Genomic DNA, 18,378 nt, shown 5'->3' with positions numbered 1-18,378 from the left:
TATTTATTTATTTATTTATTGGAAGCAATGTATGGGTGACACCCAGAAGGCATCTGAGCCCTGAAAAAAACCAAACCACCTCTAGACCCAAACGAGAGCAAGAAGAATGAGACAGCAGCCTTGACCCCTACACTGAGAAGAAGGTGAGCAGAAAGAAAGAAAACACAGAAAAGCCATGCAAGCACCAAACCTGTAGATTACTGCAGGTCTTTTTTGCTTCAATGAGGACAAATATTTTACTGACAGCCATGCAGCATAAAGGCATCATGCTGATTGTGTTCTTGGAATATTTTATTTCTGGACATGGGGAAGCAGGTAAGCAAAATAAATCAATATTGCCATTCTGAAACAATTAATCCTAAATTTAGCAAGGGGAAAGGGGATAGAAATCAGGTCTGTTTGTGAAAAGTAAATTGTGTCAACATCTTTATTTTAGATGGATTTTTACAAGGAATCTGTGCTAGTCAATATATACAAATGCTTCTTATTCCCTGCAATACCCAGCTTTATAGTTCAGTGTCCTTCCAAAGACTTATCATAGGATGTACAGGTTCATACACCCTTAAAAGAAAGGAGTGTATCATTTTTGAAAGCAAAAGGAAAGTAAGAGAGAAAGAAAGAGATAGATGGAGTGAGATATGCTGGATGTTTGTTTTGAGGATGAAACACTGCCTTCCTAGGCCGGACAAGAGTGAAATGACAACATCCTTGGAAAGCATCAGTGTAGGAATCTGAATAATTCTCTGTTAACTTAATATTGCATAATTAAAAATCAGAGACACTGTTTAGGAAATCTTAACTGAATAGTTAACATGCAGAGGACAGGATTAAATTAGCATTAGAGAAAAATGGATTAAAACAGAAAGAGAAGCTGATTAGTTGTGTGTATACCTGTGGGTGTACAAATAAACATATAGGAATGATACAGCTGTTATGGTATTTACATGGGGTTCTAAAAATACCTGGATTATGATGAAGACAAATTCCCTAAAGGAAAGGAAGCAAAGCATTGGATTTTTGTCCTTTCTGTTGTGATTTAGTACATCTTTAAGTTAAAAAAGGATTAATTACAAGAATCAGGTCAGAAAAAAAAAATTATGAAAAAACAATTCATCCTTGGTGACTTTTCCATTGAGACATTGTCTTGGAATCTCTATTCCTGTACAGGAAAACATTTCAATGGTTTAAATTTCACCTGTGTGCTCAGAGTGTTAGGGCAGGAACAACACTCTTCATGCAGTGATTTGAAAGCAACCGAAGGGCTCAGCTATCCTGCAAGTTCCAGTGGCTTCAGATCAGATGATTCCCTAGCTAGAACCCCTCTGATAACAGACAGCAGATTTCCATAACAGTGAGAGCTATTTTCTTAAAAACTGAGCAGCTCATAAATTTACCATCCTGTCGTATTACCCAGTAAGTCATTTGGGGAAAGGCTGTCTGTCACAGCGAGACAGGGAAGGAGGGGAGGGAGTACCTGTGCCATAATTCTCTTAGTGCCTTATTCTGGGCATTCACTCGTTCCCCAGGCTCGGATGTAGGCTGCCTGTAGGATACATATGGCAACATGCAGCACAGAAAGGTTGCAGAGATCTCTTGTGAAGTTGCTGACACTGTTGCAGAAGGCAGTCTGTTAAAAACTGGCCGAAATCTGCTCTGAATCCAATTCACCAAGAGAAAATTAATCTTCAAGAAAACACAGATTCCAGCTGGCTGCTTAGAAAGTGAATTTGCAGGAAGGGAGTGTGTTCTGATTGGAGATAAACTCACTCAAAATAATAGTATAGGACATAGTGAATAGCAGCAAAATAATTGGATATTGAAGGTGGTCCTGCTAAGGATTCAATGTCGCTTTAAATAAATATTTGGTGTTTGAATAAAAGGTTGCACAAACTATCAGCCTGTGAAAGTACAAGGTTTGCCTGTTAATTTTTGATTCTTTATTTAGAGCTGAGACATGTAGAGAGAAGTATGGTTTTGGCATACTTCATTAGCCTATGGAGAGTACAAGGCACATAATATTTGTGGGAAGTCCAATATTTGCACTCTGCCACCTCTGTGCAGAAAAGACAGTGTGGGTTGTCAAGATTGACTCCTTAGACCTTTAAACAAAATGGGGAAAAAAACACCCAAACAAAAACCCAAACAAACACCTTACTTATTAGGCTGGAGCAGTCAGCTTGGGTTTATACTTTAAGATGTGACACTTGGGCAATCCTCCCCCTTGTCTGATGTAGGTGGAGGGCATTATTCCCCTCAAATCAGCTCTGCAGTGATCTGAAACTCCTGCATAAGGCACACTTAGTGGAGCTGACAACAGCTTGGGCTCTTGCTTCAGCCCCAGACCTCCCATGTGAGCAGTGCCCTGGGGAGCAGCACCTGGGCCAGCTCTCATCCCAGTGGGAGCCCTGGAAAAGAAGGTGTGATGTGGCCAAAAATGGCCATTTCTGCCATCAAGCTTAAAATCAGCTGCAGGACCTGGTTACTAGCAGGGCTTGGTTTCATCTGCCAGTGAAGCTGCAGGTGCTGGAGCCCACTGCTGCTCCAGGAAGGATGGGGACAGGCAGGCTGGAACTGGACATGATGGAAGAGGGCCCCAGCCTGGGATCTTGTTCTTCTCTCCATGCCTCAAGTCATGGAGGCAGCTTGGTTTCACAGCACGTTCTGAATCTCACCTCTGAGGTATTTTGACAGCAGGCTCATTAGCTCCAGTTATCAGAACTGGTTTAGTGCAGAAACACACCAGGCTTCTCATAAGGGGATGAAGACCTGCCAAACTTACTGCATGTTGGCCCCAGACAAACCAAAGTGTTATACAGCTGTTGAAACCAGTGTTAAAGGGCAAAATTCTAGGTCTGACTGAGAAAAACTTGAGCAACTTAAGTCCCCAGGGTGGTTAGGTTTATAATAATATTTATAAGGGCTTGGTTATTAAGAAAAAAGTGAAATATAGGTTGGACATACATGTTGAAATTGCTCCATTAAACACACAGCAGAAGATGCCCAAAGGTTTTGGTCTTTCTGAGATATGTAAAATTTACTGTCCTGACTCACTGCAGGAGATCTGAACACACAAAATCATAAATCTGCATATGAAAAAGAAATAAAAATTCCAATTCAAATCACTCAGAAAATATTAGGCATTTTTCCAGTCATATCAGCAGGCTTTGGATGAGTTGCCATATGACCTTTCTTCTGTTGAGTATCCAATGGAGGGTGAAAAAAAAATTAAGAAAAAAATAATTGAACATGTTTTTAGTTAATGTCTACAATGTTTTGGTGCATTACAAGGTTGTGAAGTAAGAGGTCTCTGTTTGAAATGGTGTCCCAGGAATATCAATAGTATGACCTCTCCTGAACTGTATGATTCCCTAATCATCAGATAACACCATTGTTATAACACGTGCTGGGCATGTGCCATTGACCTGCCACTCTGTGGCACAGCTCTGAGGGACCAGAAAACAAACAAATAAATTAATCATACCATTTATGGAGCCAAGCCACCCTCCACGGAGTAACAGCTAATCAACCTTATAATAACATGCAGTGCCCATGCATAATCAAACTGTTTAATTCTCTATGAATTATTCAGTGAGTCCTCCTGGCAGTTGGGGTAAGTTGTGTGTTTGCCTAGCTGCTGTTTCTCTCCTGCAGCACTCTCCCCTTGCTGTCCAGACTCAACATTTCATGTTGTTTCCACAGAACCAGTGAGTGATGGACGGGCTGCACTATCCTTGTGGCCAAACAATGTTCTGCCAATTGATTTCTTTAGATACAAAGCTTTTAATCGACTGCAGATTTTGTTTTCCAATCTCTCTCCTTCTCTCAAACTCCCTTCTGCTAATTTGCACTTTGTTCTTATCCCATATTCCTAATGACACAGCAGTTCAGACAGGAACTGTTTATTGATTTGGCTGCATTAGCAGGCAGAGCAGATAAACCTTCTTGTGACTGCCTCTCAGGAGAAAATACACCTTTCTTTCTCATCAAGGCTCAGAAAAAACAGCTAAAAATTCAATACAAAGCTAATAGTCCATTTATGGGAAATACAAAAAGCAGCCATTCCCTCCAGAAAATGTTTTTTTTTCTGCTTTCTCACTTTCTTGTCTGCAAAGCTCCCCCTTATGCAACTTCCTTAATTTAGAACTCCAGCATCCCCTTTCTTCTATGAAAGCTTTAGTGGCATAATCCATCAATAGAGATGGACTTTCTTTTAATTACCTGATATATTTATACATAATCATCCATAATCCAATAATATTTGTAACATGGATCCATTCCTAATCAAAACTAAGTAACCTGACTCTTAGTCAGAACTAATGCTTGTTCAAAGCTCAGTTGTGAGACCAGTCTCACTAAAATTCTCTGGAGGCAAAGATGACACCATTGTGCAGCACTGGGCAAAATCAGTTAATACTGAATCTACTTTAAACACAGAAATTGCCTTCCTTATTTCCATCAGTTTTTGCCAACCAGTTTGGACAGGAACTTAAATGCCACCTGCAAAGACATTCTTGAAGTGTGCACTTGTAGCTCATTATATCTCTGCTTACTTCTGGTAGTGCTGGGAATCACCTGCTCAGTTGAAGGTGGGGAGCACAAAACGGAACCAACAGAGCCAAAAATCCCCATCTTCATTCCTCGCCAGATGGGTCTGCAGCTCCTCATGTCTGTGCTGGCACAGGGAGCAGTGGTGGGACTGGGGAGGGGCACTTCCATTCCTTTGATCTGAGGACTGTTAGGTGCTCTTGTAATTCAGGCACTGCTGCCCTCTGAGCTCTGCCAGGCTCCTGGGACTGACATCACTGTGATAGTAAAAAATCATTGCCACACACTTCAAATTACCTTGAAGGTGGCTTCCACCTATTTCTAAGAGAAGACAAGGGCATTTGTGGATGATCTTCTCCCTTGCTGTCTGAAGTTTTAGACTACCTTACACTGTATGTAAGCTAAAATAGCACAAACCATTGGTCAAAGGGATTCAGTGCACATGTAATAACTATTTTGCATCCTAACCATGGGATGCAAAATGCATGAGGTGTTTTCTAAAACAGCGTTCATGTCTGACCTTTCTTTCCTGGCCTGTGCAGAGATGTCACTGAGGAACTAAGCACAGAATCAACTCAGAAGCAAAACTGTGCAAGCTGAATGCTTTTCACTTTAAACTTTCCTTTTGGAAAGAGGAATGTCCATCTCATTCAACAACATTTACAATCTGAGTACTTTCATAAGGTTGACTTGGAGACCCCTTTCTTTGACCTAACTTGATATTTAAACTAATTTTACCTAAGGAAACACTGAATATAAATGGAGTAGGGATTTTACAATTTGACCTAGAATGTTGAACTTATAGCTGACCTTTGAACTACTCCTAGATTACCCAGGGTTTACAGCTATCCTATGTTTCATTGGAAGGGTCATTTCCTGCAGGACCTAAATCCAATCATCTGACTTGTGACCTCTTGGATTAGATTTATGACCTTGCAAGGTCAGTCCTTAACTCCTTCTAGAGTGTTAAGTTGCAAAAAGAACATTGTATGTCATTAGAAATGCAGTTTTCTTCAGTGCAGTAATAAGATTTTGGAATGACCTTTAATTCAGTTCACAAGACACTACTGATTTTCAAACAACATTAAGACTTTGTAGTTATCCCTACCTTTTCTTAATTTAGAAATAAGTAAATATATACATTGAAGATACCAAAAATTTATCCATATTTGCAAACTTGGCAAATAGAATGTAATCACCTACTTCCTCATCAAGGTATTTAAAGAAAAAAGACACTTGATTTTCAACTTTGCTACAAATTCGTAACTCCACCTGATATTATTAGAAGCAGTAGAAACTCAACAGGCTTTCTTTATGTGTTCATATATGTAATTAGTGCCTGTAACCTGTAGGCAGGAATCATCTATTTTCTTTATGTATCTACAGTGTCCAGTCCAGTTTGACTTTGCTCTCCGATTACCATGAAAATAAAGGCATTGAATAGATTCACTCCTTCAATATGGAGTTTTACTAGAGTGAAAGTAAAAACCACAAGATTTCTCAGGTTAACCATAAAATTCAATAGACTGGCACAATTGCATTTTCAACAGAAATCAAAATTAAGCACCATAAGCACGAGTTTTTCTAAAGATCAGTTTCTGAGTTAGGTACCAAACACAAGGACCAGATTTATTGAGACACTATCCCAAAACTTTGTGTGAAAAAATGAAGCAGCTCTCCTTGAAAGGTGTCCTCTTTAATGTCAGTCCCCAGATGAGGACTCCAAACATTTGTGTTGTCACCTGGGTTACACCGTGAGAACTACTTGAGAAATTCTACCTGTGTTTCTTTTCCTTCAGATCCCACGAGGCCACGAGCCTTCCGCTGCAACGGCCGTGCCTGCAACCCTCCCGTGGGAAACCTCGCCACAGGAAGGACACCAGTGACCACCAGCACGTGTGGCCAGAACAGCACAGAGCTCTACTGCTTCTACCCAGACCAGAACCTCCTCCACCACGTCTCCCCTGGCTGTGGGCAGCCCCGCTGCACCAAATGCAACATCAACCAGCCCGATAACTCCCACCTTCCTGCTGACATGACAGATGATTTCTTTGCAAACCCCATCTCCTGGTGGCAGTCTGCCCAAGGGGTACACAGAGAAGAAATCCGACTGGACTTTGAAACAGAATTCTACCTGACCCACGTCATTGCTGTGTTCAAGTCACCTCGCCCAGCTGCGATGGTGTTGGAAAGGTCCCAGGATTATGGGCAGACTTGGAGGCCCTACAAGTATTTCTCTGTCAACTGTACAGCTACTTTTGGGCTCCAGGATGATCTCATTGAGGAAGGCTCCATGTGCACTTCCAGGTATTCAGATGCAGTGCCCTGCACCAGAGGAGAGGTAAGCAATAATTGAGGTTTGGACTAAGTTTAATGACAAACAAGTCAAGACTGCCAGAAAACAAGAGAGTATATCTCAAAGAGATACTGTGCATATGAATTAAGAAAGGTACCCCATCCCTAAATGCTTTGTGTTAAGCAAATAAAGGGGAAGAAGAGGAGAAATTATGTATACATCAATGATAGAAATGCTTTAGAAATTTCTTTTATGAGAGCTCACAGGATAATATAAACATTGCCAATGTGACACTACAGATGCCCAAAACTGAACTAGAATTCTAGCAAAGTTAATGTAGGGAAACACAGATCTACAGAGTCTGATTTATCCAAATCATTTTCAGTTTAGGATGACATGAACTGCATGATTCTTATTTTTCTTCTCCATATAAATCATCACAGGTGATTGGCTGACTTTTAAATACATCATTCATGCAAGTTCAATGTTTTCTTGCTTTCACTTTTCTTGCTGATGGCGATTATGGCTGATTGTATCAAGCCATAGGAATCAAAAATGAAACTGCTTGGAAGCAGAGGTGGGAGTGAGCAGCCAGGATTCACTATTCAATTGTGGGAAAAGCCCTCCCTTGGTATGAATATTCTTATTTGTTTTTAAGCATATGCAAAAGAGTGTTTTCTAAAGAAATGTACAATTGTTCTGATAAGTTCCTCTGACAAGAACATTAACTACTGATTAGACTCTTTTCATCAATCTTGAAACTATTCAGATGGGAAAGACCATGAACATCATTTACAGAGAAGACAAAGTCACAATTCAAGATTATAAGATATTTCTATAATTACATCAGAGGCTTGAATCTTTTCATGCCCTTTCACTTCCTTCTCTCTTCCTCAGAGAAATCACAATCCTTTTGGTTTCGATGTCTGGAAGTGGTCAGCAGATTCAGCAGTAACACTTATCTGCAAATTAAACATAGGTGTGAGGTGAATGCTCTAGATAGGCTTCAGAAAACCCAGTGTTTCAGCAGTGCACTTCAAAATGCACATGAGAAGAAACTAAGGTACTATACCTGAGGCAGGGGCACAGCAGTAGGGAGAGATGGAAATCATCTGCATGTAACAGGATAAGAAACATCTCTGCATATTAGAAACCTGGAACAGATCACCTGACTACTAAACTGCCTTATTTCTGGAGTAGTCATTCTGCTGGTCAGTTATCATGATTCATTTCATGTCAAAGTCAAGGGCAAGTCAAATACATCCAAATGTCTTCTGTAGGGAGGTTACAATTTGCCACGTCAAGAATCTCAGCAAGTAATATATTTTTTCCATTCTTGTGTGCCTTCCAATCAAAAATCTGGAAGTACTTTCCAAAACCCAGCTAATGATCTTCAGCACACACACAAGGGTTCTGCTGCCATTTCACAGATGAGAGAAGAGCAGCACAGGAAGGTGAAGTGTTTTGTGGTAAGAGAGGACAATTCTGGTTGAGTGAGGGACAGAATACAGGGTCTGAGGGAAATGCTTCAGCCTTAAATACAAAATAACCCTTCCCTCTCTAGTACAGTATCCCCTGCACTATGTTGGCTTTTGTGCTTACCTAACCTTCAATATCAAGGGGAATATCAAGACCATGTGCTGCTGCTACAACAAATCTGAGAAGTGGATGGCAAAAAATCAAATAATAAAACATTCATTCAACGTAAGCCTTTGTGATTACAAGTGTCAAAGTGACCCTGTCAATTTGGGCAGCAGCTACACTGAAATGAGTATGTGTGTGCTTAATCAATCTATGGCATGGCAGGAGATGTCAGAAAACAATAGCAATAATAAGAACAGTCCTAAATTTACAGGTTACCCTTGCAGATCCCAGATACTTTCATGAACATGAATTGAACAGGTGCAGAGGTCACTCCCTCCATGGGAGAAGTGCTGAAGCTTTAAAGCAGCACTCAGGAATCTGTGGCAACTTAACAGAGGACAAGACAAATACTGTTTCACAGCACATTAACCCAAAAGGGTTGTCAAGCTCTGGACAGACTTTACAGACTTTACTTAATCAATCCATGAAATGTCCCTATGGAAAGGGTGCAGAAGCACCAAGTTTTCAGGTCAGCAGTATGACATAGCAGATTCTTTTGTGAACCGAAACAAAGGAAGGCAGAGTGTAGCTATTTACTGTGATACTTGATCAGATTTGCCTGAGTGACACTGCTACTGTTACTGCAGGTCTCAGGGGAGCTTTGCCCACACACCTCAGAACTGCAATTTTACACCTTGTTTTGAAGATGTCACAAATGTCACCAGGGCATTCCCTCAAGCACTGACTCAAGTGACTTTGAAGGCAGCTGACTGAATCCCCACCAGGATTTTCTTCAGTGTTCTCTGCTTCTTTTCCACCTCCACTCTGACCTACCCAGTTACTGATTCTGGCTAAGCCTTGGATTGCTGAGGGGCTCACATCACAAGCTGACAGCACGTCTGAAATGATCAAAACTGTTCCAACTTAAGTGCTAATTAATGCTCTGACATAAATGCCAGTTTTCTTTACTGAGGGGTTTGAAGTAATTTTCACCACATGAGACTCAGGTTATTCTTGGGTCCTATTCATTCTGAGAACAGACACAAATTTCTCTTTTAACAGAGCACAAAAGGAATAAAAAAAAATTAAACCCATGCTGGGCCACATCATGAAACAAGATTTCAGGTCAACTGGCTTCCAGAACTGAGAATATAGGCGTGAAAGGAGAAGGTGCTAGAGCTGCAGTAACCTACACACATTTGTAAACTGAGATGCAGCTCACTCAGCACATTCTGGCCACCAAGACTACTTTAAGAGTTTCTTCCTAAAAGCAAGGTAAAAAATTTGTCAGAAGAGAAAATTTTAGGAGACTAGGATGGAGCAAAAGACATTAAATAAGTGACATGACAATGTCACAGCAGAACATAAGGCATATCCCTTGTCTCTAGTAGATTGCCTCTTATTTTTCGCCCCTGACAGGGTCACATATCTCCATTCCATCTCAGGTAAGATACATCTGAGACAGAAGGCATTGGGGAACACCTCATATAGAAATGGAGGAAGATTACTCTCTAATACATCTTTTCCATTTTCTTTTACTCAAGCATTTGTTAAATCCCTTACTCCTGTTCAGATTCAGAGTATTTTAGTAGATAGAATCAATCTATCTGAAATCCTAGGATCCTCATCATTAGTTCATGAACTAAAACCAACACCACATTTTTAAGGTCTGTCCATCATCTCTAAGTCCATCTACAGGGAATACTGGCATGGAGTCTTATGAATCAGTTGAGACCTTTTTTACCCACTTGTCCTTCCATCTGTTCTTCTAACTTAAAAACACTGTACTATGTAGTCATGGAGCCTAAAATGAACCTTCAGGTTAGCTAACATAAATCAAAACTTTGGCCTAAACGAAAGGAGAAATTAACACAGCATTGCATCAGGCATCAATGTGAGTTGCAGTTCAAACCTCATGTGGGGGGAAAAAGGGACTGAAATGTTTGAACCTGCATCCTGACAGCACGTGCACTCAAGGATCTGAGAGATTAAGAGCACGCTTTTAATAAACTGGAATATCAGGAAATGAAAACAAATGTTCTCCTCCACTGAATGTGATGTTTGCATGAAAGGAAGACATTAGCATGCAAAGTGGGGTGGAACACTGACCTGCTCATAACCACCAGGCCCAGAAGGAGACCCTTCCTCTACTGGGTCTAGCTAGTGGAAGGGAGTTCTGAATCAAAAGCTGGTTCATTTATGTGAGTGTCTGTGTGACAGATGACACCAATGAAGTGTGATATAATAAACCCATTACTGGAATTCACTGGGGGCTGGAAGAATTGTGTATGCCTGAATTAAGTAACTGGTTTCTATGGCAACATGTTAAGTGTGCCTTGCACAGAAGACCTGCTCATTCTCCGTTTTGTATCCTGTGGTGACCTCTTTAGGGACAGAAGTCCCCAGCAGCGCCTTTTGTCAAAGATGAGTGGACCCTCTTCGTAGCTAAAAGACATTTAATCACTCTTCTAAACACACTCCACTTGGTGAATGCCAGACCAGGACAGGCTGTGATAGGTGCAGTTCTGTCTGCTTCAAAAGCCACCAGGATGTTCAGAGAGAAGCCACAGTCAACCCTGTGGAAGGTCTTTTCTTCTGCACTGACACTGAAGCCTCTGCTGCCTTTCTCCATCCACAGGGACCTCCCGAGGAATAGCTGTGGCAGAGGGGACCACTTGCACCCAAGCACCAAACCAGGCCAGGGACAAGGCTCCATGTGGGATGTATGGATCCTGTTCCAAGGACCTACATTTTCCACTGTAGTTTCTCAAGCCTCTCTTTTACTGTATTCACACCAAACCTTTTGAAAAACAAAGAAGTATTCCCTGTGCACACACACACCCCCACGCCCCTCATTAAATGGCAACATCAATAATTCAAGAGGTCACCACTGAGGCTTCGGTGGCTTCTTAGAGTTCTGATCTCATATGGCAGTGGGGTCACTGGAAAGAAGCCTGCTCAGCACATTACAAGGTTGAATTCCCAATAGCTAAGATTCAAAGACTAGTGTTTAAACTGATTTAAAGTCTTGCACTTCAGTGAATTATCCAACAGTCATCAGGACTGGCCTCTGAAAGTTGCATGATGCCTGGGTTATTGCAACTTCCAGCTGGATTATTCCAACTTCCAGCTGGAAAGCATTCCAGGAGGGATTAGTCACTAGTGTAGGTAAGTGCCTGATTGGTATGACTGGGGCTGTCTGTTCAGCATTTTGTTTAACTTGAGCTGCAGAGCAGACAGAATGCAGAGGCAAGTTGAGAGGAAGCAGTTAACAGCAGCAGTGTAAACAAGCTGATAGCACTGCCAGGCCCTGCTTCCCTGGAGGAAGAATTAAGGGGCTCAAGGATTTGTCTCTGAAGGGAATTTGAACTGACTGAGACTAGCCCAGCAATCCCATCCCTGGCAAGTGAACTTGAGGAGGGCACCAAGTGTCCTACTCTGACCTGGTTTGTAATGAACCATTTCAGAAATGTTTGGAACATTATAAATCAGAAGGACACAGTAGTGGGGGTTTTTTAGCATTGCTTCTGCATTATCTGAACATACAAGGCAGCAGATATCAACTTTTTATTTTTTCTCACCCTTTTCTATAAAACCTTAGTGGAGTTGCAGCCACTGCTTTTTTTAAATCCAGGTTTCAAGTGTGAAAAAAAATTGTTGCCTAAAATGCTATGAAACTTAGTAATTTATTGTTATAATTTTTAAACTTCAGGCAAAAAAACACTTGAATGTTTGCTCTACAGTTGTCCACACATCACTGTCACGGTGAGATTATACATTTAGCTAAGTCTGTTCATGTGTAAGTTTTCAGCCAAGACCTAGAGATACAAATGGCTCCACTTACAAGAAATAGATGCTCTCCCATGAGAGCACAGCTTGGTTGACATGGGTTGACACTGATGGTGATGGGTTGTTTTAACTTTCCCTGACAATCCAGCAAACAGTGAAATGAGTCTCCCTGTTCTCAATCCAGTTCCCAGTCAGGCCGTGGCATCACAGAACTCCTTTGCCACCCTTTGCCATTTCAGAGCAAGCACCATCCCTCGTAATGAAAGAGGACACTGCATTTTGTGGGAGCGTGGAAATGTTCTCACATCCCCACACAAGGTGCTGCTACATAGAGAGAAGGAGTTTTGCCCATTCCCTGTATACAGACTGAAAGCTGAAAGGTTTTCTGTCAAATAATCTAGATTTTGTGTTCCAACTACATTACCTGTCTCATAGAGGTACTGCTTCTCCCTACAACCCTTGCCTTTCTGTACAAGAAAGATGTATATCTGCAAATAACTTGAACCTACAGAATACAATTTGTTTGAGGAATAGAAAAAGTCTGCATGGCTCTTAGGTTTGCCTGACTTCAATTATGCCATAATCATATTAGCAGCTATGCCTAAATATTAATATTAAAATGCCACACCAGCTGGATTACTGGAATAACCTCAAAGCAAATGCAAACTGAAGGCACATCAATCCTTTCTGAGTTGGAGAATACAGAATAAATTTAGGATGCCACTGTCTTAGTGGTAGCTGAGTTTACCCAGATCAAAGAAATTTTAAAAATCAAAAGTACAATTATTTCTTTAACAAGCTACCATATTCCATACTGGTTTCTAAGCTTTGTTCTCTGGAAGGACAGAAAAGCAGCGGATCTTGACTAAAAAACACCATTCCATGAGTTATCAGAATAGACCTTCCAATGGCTGGAAGAAGAGTTAGATTGTCTCTGTGCTCCAAACAGTAAATCAGAAAAAAGACAAGATAGAAGTCCATCAAATAAAACAGAGGTTATATATCACTGGGTAGGAAAAATTCTGAGACAATTGTTTACTGTTCCTTTAAGAATAAAATCAACTCACATGAAAATCTCTTAATGAAGAGGATTTAGGAGTGATGAGAGTTTTTATTGCAGCTTCCTTCTGATGGACCCAATATAAGCACACAGACATTTCTCACCTCATTAACCTGAGTGTGTGCAACATGATGAACACAGCTTAAGGATGACTTGTAATATCAAATTCTTGCTCTGTATAAGGATCTTCTTTTATAGGAGGCCGTGCATTGTCACTGCCCTCCATTTATGACTGATATTCCTTGACCTTAGGCTATGAGTTTGCAAGGGGGAATCTTTGTTGGGTCCACATCTCTTCTGACTAATACTGGCTGGAGGATCAGGTTAAGAAAACAGAATTAGATGCATCAGGAATGGAGAAGCAAAACCTATGGCAAGAAATCAAAAATCTGAGGCACTGTCTCCGAAATGAAGATGATCTCTTGATTGCTGATAAAACAATGTGAGGCGGAGCCAACTTGTATACAGCAAAATCAGTCACCTAACCGTGGCTGCCTTTTAGCCTTTTATCTTTGTACACTTAGAGCATTTTCCAGACTTCCTTGCTCTGAGGAAGGTCAGGAGAGGACAAGGACCACCTTTTTGAGGTGCAGCTGACTGACTTTTGAGAATGAGAATGACAAATATGCTCTCAATAGCAGATATGCAGATAAGTATGAACATCCTACTCAGCATTCAGCTCCAGTGCCAGCTCCTGATTATAAGAGAAACTCGGGACCTAGGATGGATTTCCACCAAGGGTTAAATTACAGAGGTGCTGCACACCTTCAGCTTCCACCCAGTTCAATGGAAAGATTTCTAGGGTGTCCCTAAGCAGACCCAATCACCATCAGATTTTCTTCTGCAGCTGTGCCTGTGCTACTTTTATGACAGCTGCACACTGATGTTTAGGGAAACAACTGGGAGATTCCAGAGCAATCCATAACAGAAAAAAAAAAAAAAAAAAGAACAGATAGAGATTTCATTAGATGAGAAATAGCTTTACAGTGAAAATCATAGGAAGCTCTTTTCAAAACTTGTTTTTTAATTAAAAGAAAACACTTTTTCATAATACTCTTTTCATACCTTTTACATGAATGTAATGGAAAACTGAAAATTCACACAATATCTCTGGGAAATGAAGAAATAATAATATCTCTGCCTTTCTGCAAAAGGCAGAAGTCAAATGTCTATCTGTATAGAAGGAATTTGCTTCATAGGTTTTAGAATTATGAACCTTGTGAACTGAAATAAAAAGAACAAATAACACAGTGAAAAGGTAGAATGTCTCCTCTTACAGCTCATGACTCTAGGAGTTCACTAATACTTAGAACCATTTATAATCTAATCTTTAACACATTCATGCATCAATGGTTGAGATGACCAAACTCTTATCCCTTGCCTGTAATTATTAAAATTGCATGTATGGATATCCATCTCCAGGAATTCTCAGGGAATTTTTTAGATACAAGTTTATTAATATTCCTCCCATTGCACAAAGTACTTGAATACCAATATCCCATTTTTATGGAAAGAAAACAGTACATAAGACTGAGTTCCTACTGAAATCAATCCAGAACAGCATGAGGCCCTAGTTACGTGCTGAGCATTATAGTGAGCAATTGTGCTGGGGCTGTGACCAAATAGTTTCATTCCTCACTCTGTATTTTTATCAAAGCAATACCTTCTCCTTTTTTAAAGAAATAAAATTCTTCCCTAAATCATTTAAAATTATCAACCCAAAAGTAGCCACCACCAATCTGTCTCTTAATTTAGGATCCATTTTTCCTCAGGGAACTATAAACCCAAGCACATTCATTTAAAACATAGTTATGCATTCATAAGTTTAGGGAGTTGGTTTTGTTGGGTTATTTATTTATTTATTTTTAGCTAAATTATGCATTTATGGAAAAATAATTCCTGGCATGTAAGGTGAGATACCAGTTCTTTTAAAAAAATGTATCCCAATCTAGAATTATTTGAATCAATACATATGGTAGACTAATTATTAGAAATTATGGGTACTAACATCTTTTTCTTGACAGTACAGCAATCTATATGTTAAGGAACCACTTTCTAACTGGCACTTTCATGTGAGACAGAACATTCAATCAAATATTAAAAGTGAGGCAAGAGATGATGATTACGTTATGCAATTGCATGTGCCCAAGGATTTTAACCACCAATATTTCAAGGAGAATGGGACATCCAGAAGAGAGACAAATTCCATTTTCTAGTTTTATGCATATGTGAAATAAAAGCTAAACTGATTTAATTATGAAATAAAACTGCTACCTCTGTGCAAAATGTAGCTCACCTAAACCTACTTCTATTGGCACAATATATCTGCTGATCAAAATGTCTTTGATTTTTACAAAGCTAAGGAAGCTTAATTCTTTACCGGTGGAGAACATTTAAGCAGCTCCCAGAAGAGCTCAGCAGTGTTATGTCACCCAAATCAGATCTTTAACACTTAACAAGGCTTGCCTTGGGAGAAATAAGGACAAGCAAATCCAGTCTCACCAGTGAGCTTATCCCAGACAGAAATGTGTCATGAATTAATCATACAAACAAACTCTTGTACCTCAGCTGGAATGGAATACTGTTTTTTCTTAAAAGGATGCCACAATCCCTATGGGACTTCCAAGCTATTAATGTCTCTACTCACAAATGATGCTCGTTGTTCTAATGGGATATGGAAAATGCCAAAGCAACTCCTCTCAAGAGAGGCAAGGCCAGAAATGAAAATATTTGCAAAACAATAAAGCCACAGGAAATCAAACCTTTTTCTAAGCTGTCAACAAAGAAGCAAGAAACAAAACAGCTTGGTGAAAGCAAGTGGCCCTTTGCTGAGAGAAGAGCCCCCGACAGCTGCTCTTTGCCTAGAGACCTCAGTGCTCTCAGAATGCCAGTTATGACATGGAGAGGATGGATAATTGACTGGAGACCCCAAAATATGAATCCATCTGTTTAAACTTGTCATACCGTGTACAAAATAGGTTTCTAGTAGTGCACAGGATTTTCTTCACACTTACCGTAGTACAATGCAAGACTATTGCAATCAAGATGATGTATAGTGCCGGAGAGAAAAAAGAAACATTTTGGCCATTATCTGCCAATTTTTTTCAGACAAACCCAGTAAAAACTCTTTTTCTTCACCTCATTCACCCCTTCTCTCTGTCTCCTGTGAGGAGTCCCATAGCTGTTCACAGCTGGGATCTCTGGCACAGACATGAGGCCTCTTGCCCAGCCTTATATAATGTACGAAGCAAAGCAACACAGAGTCCCCAGGCAGTGCAAAGGAGAGTGGCTTTATTGCAAAAACCAGGCCTTTTTAAGCAGTTAGCCAGTTATCAGTTCACACAATTTGAAGGCACAACAAGCCCAAGCCAACCAAGCACCACGCACCACGATGTGGACACGCTGTGGTATTCACATTCTCTGAACAGAGACATGATTCTCTCTTGCAGGATTTTTCTTGGGAAGTTGTGAGATGCAGTGAGAAAGCTCAGAGAAAGAAGAAAACAATTCTTATCTCTATTTGCTGCTCCTGTTGTTTGGCAGATGTGGAATGTGTTATGGAGATTGTTTACCGAAGAGTGATTTGTTAATTGGATGGTTGTTTGGACTGATTGGCCAAACCTGTATCGTGATTGTCTGGAGACAGTCACAGCTTTTTCTTTAGTATCTTTTTAGTATGATACAGTTCTATTATAATATAGTATAAGATACTATAATAAAGCAATTGATCAGCCTTCTGCAACACAGAGTCAAAGCGCGTTATTCCCTGCGCAGGGGGGTCGCGCTGCTTTGATAGACACGCGGCAGTCACGCAGCGCGGCTCTCACGGCTCTCACATTTCTCTACCCCTATTCCAGCTGAGTCTCTCTCCCACAGTTCCCTTCTGCTTAGCCTAAGTAGCAGGCCTGAGCCATGATTTTACAAGGCTTTATAATTTTAAATAAGGCTAATTTTATAAGGCTTTACCAATATGCAACAGTATAAGAAGGTCACTGGCAGGAGCAGAGCATGTCTTGCAGAAACCAATGCTTTATCAATTACCTTTCAGAAGTCTATTTTATGGAGTGAAGTACCTCTAGCATTTATGTTCTCAAGCCACTTATCTGGTGGGTATCCTCTGGAGGTCCATCTGAAAGGAGATACCATTTTAACTAAGCATGTATATTAGAGAAACCATAGATAAGAATGCTAAGTGTGAGAACGCTTAAAAAAGTGTGAGCTTATAAAAGCCAGTGACAAAATAGACTGCTTTACCCTCGATTCCTCTGGTTTATGCCAATTTAAACAGTTTCACAGGGACTTTTAACCATTCTTTGAGATCTCTAAGCTCAGCAGGCTCTTCAGAACTATTCCACCTAGTTCCCTGCCTTGGTCTTAGTTTAGCTGACCACATGGGAAGGAGATGTGTGTGTCTGTACACAGCCAGGTGCTCAGGACTCTGAGAAGCCACTCCACCTCTTTGTGGTCCACAGGGTACTGGGAAAAAGAGAGGGTTCATATAATGGTTTCCACCAAAAGATCACACCACCCTGGATTAGGGGAACTGGACAGATATGCAGATTTGGTCTTTGTCCTGTGAATCCACCAGTAAGGGGAATGCTGGGCACCTGGACAAAACAGAATGAGCCATTTGCTTATGGTTCCATTGATCAGGGGAATGCAGACATAGGGGTGGAAACGCCTGGGCTATTTTGTCATGGCTTCATTGGTCAGGGGAATGTGGGCACCTGCATTGCACAGCCTGGGCAATCTGCCCACAGCTCTATCAAACAAGGAGCTATGGGCATCTCTGATCTCACCAAGCAAGGCTGTTTGCAGCTTTGTAAGTAGTTGACAGTATAAGAGAAGATAATTAAAAGAAAAAAAAACAACAGAGTTAACCAAATAGAAAATACTCTGGACAGGTGGAAGAGGTGCCAGTGCCTTTGCTGGGTTCTGTGCAAAGCCTGGCAGCTGATTCTGTTAATGAAGGGTATTTGTGTACCCATGTGCCATCAACATGCAACTGAACTGTCTCCTAGGCATGTACCACAAGCTCTTTCGTGGCTTCTGCAAGCAAAAAGGAGCAAAAATATTTTGCATGCTACAAACATTTAAACTGATC

General features: G+C 40.6%; 1 protein-coding gene across 1 annotated transcript in view; it reads left to right on the top strand.

The window, feature by feature from the left end:
• The first annotated feature begins 231 nt into the window (after nucleotides 1–231).
• Nucleotides 232–18,378, top strand: part of LOC128813947 (netrin-4-like) — a 43,407-nt gene continuing 25,260 nt past the window's right edge. The window contains exons 1-2 of the mRNA XM_053989433.1: nucleotides 232–315; nucleotides 6,345–6,886. Of these exons, the coding sequence (XP_053845408.1) occupies nucleotides 249–315; nucleotides 6,345–6,886 (609 nt within the window). The 5' untranslated portion in view covers nucleotides 232–248. The remainder of the gene's footprint in view (nucleotides 316–6,344; nucleotides 6,887–18,378) is intronic.

Source organism: Vidua macroura, chromosome 13, assembly GCF_024509145.1.
Source record: "Vidua macroura isolate BioBank_ID:100142 chromosome 13, ASM2450914v1, whole genome shotgun sequence".
NCBI classification, from domain to species: domain Eukaryota; kingdom Metazoa; phylum Chordata; class Aves; order Passeriformes; family Viduidae; genus Vidua; species Vidua macroura.
This window is presented reverse-complemented; position numbering and strand designations above follow the sequence as displayed.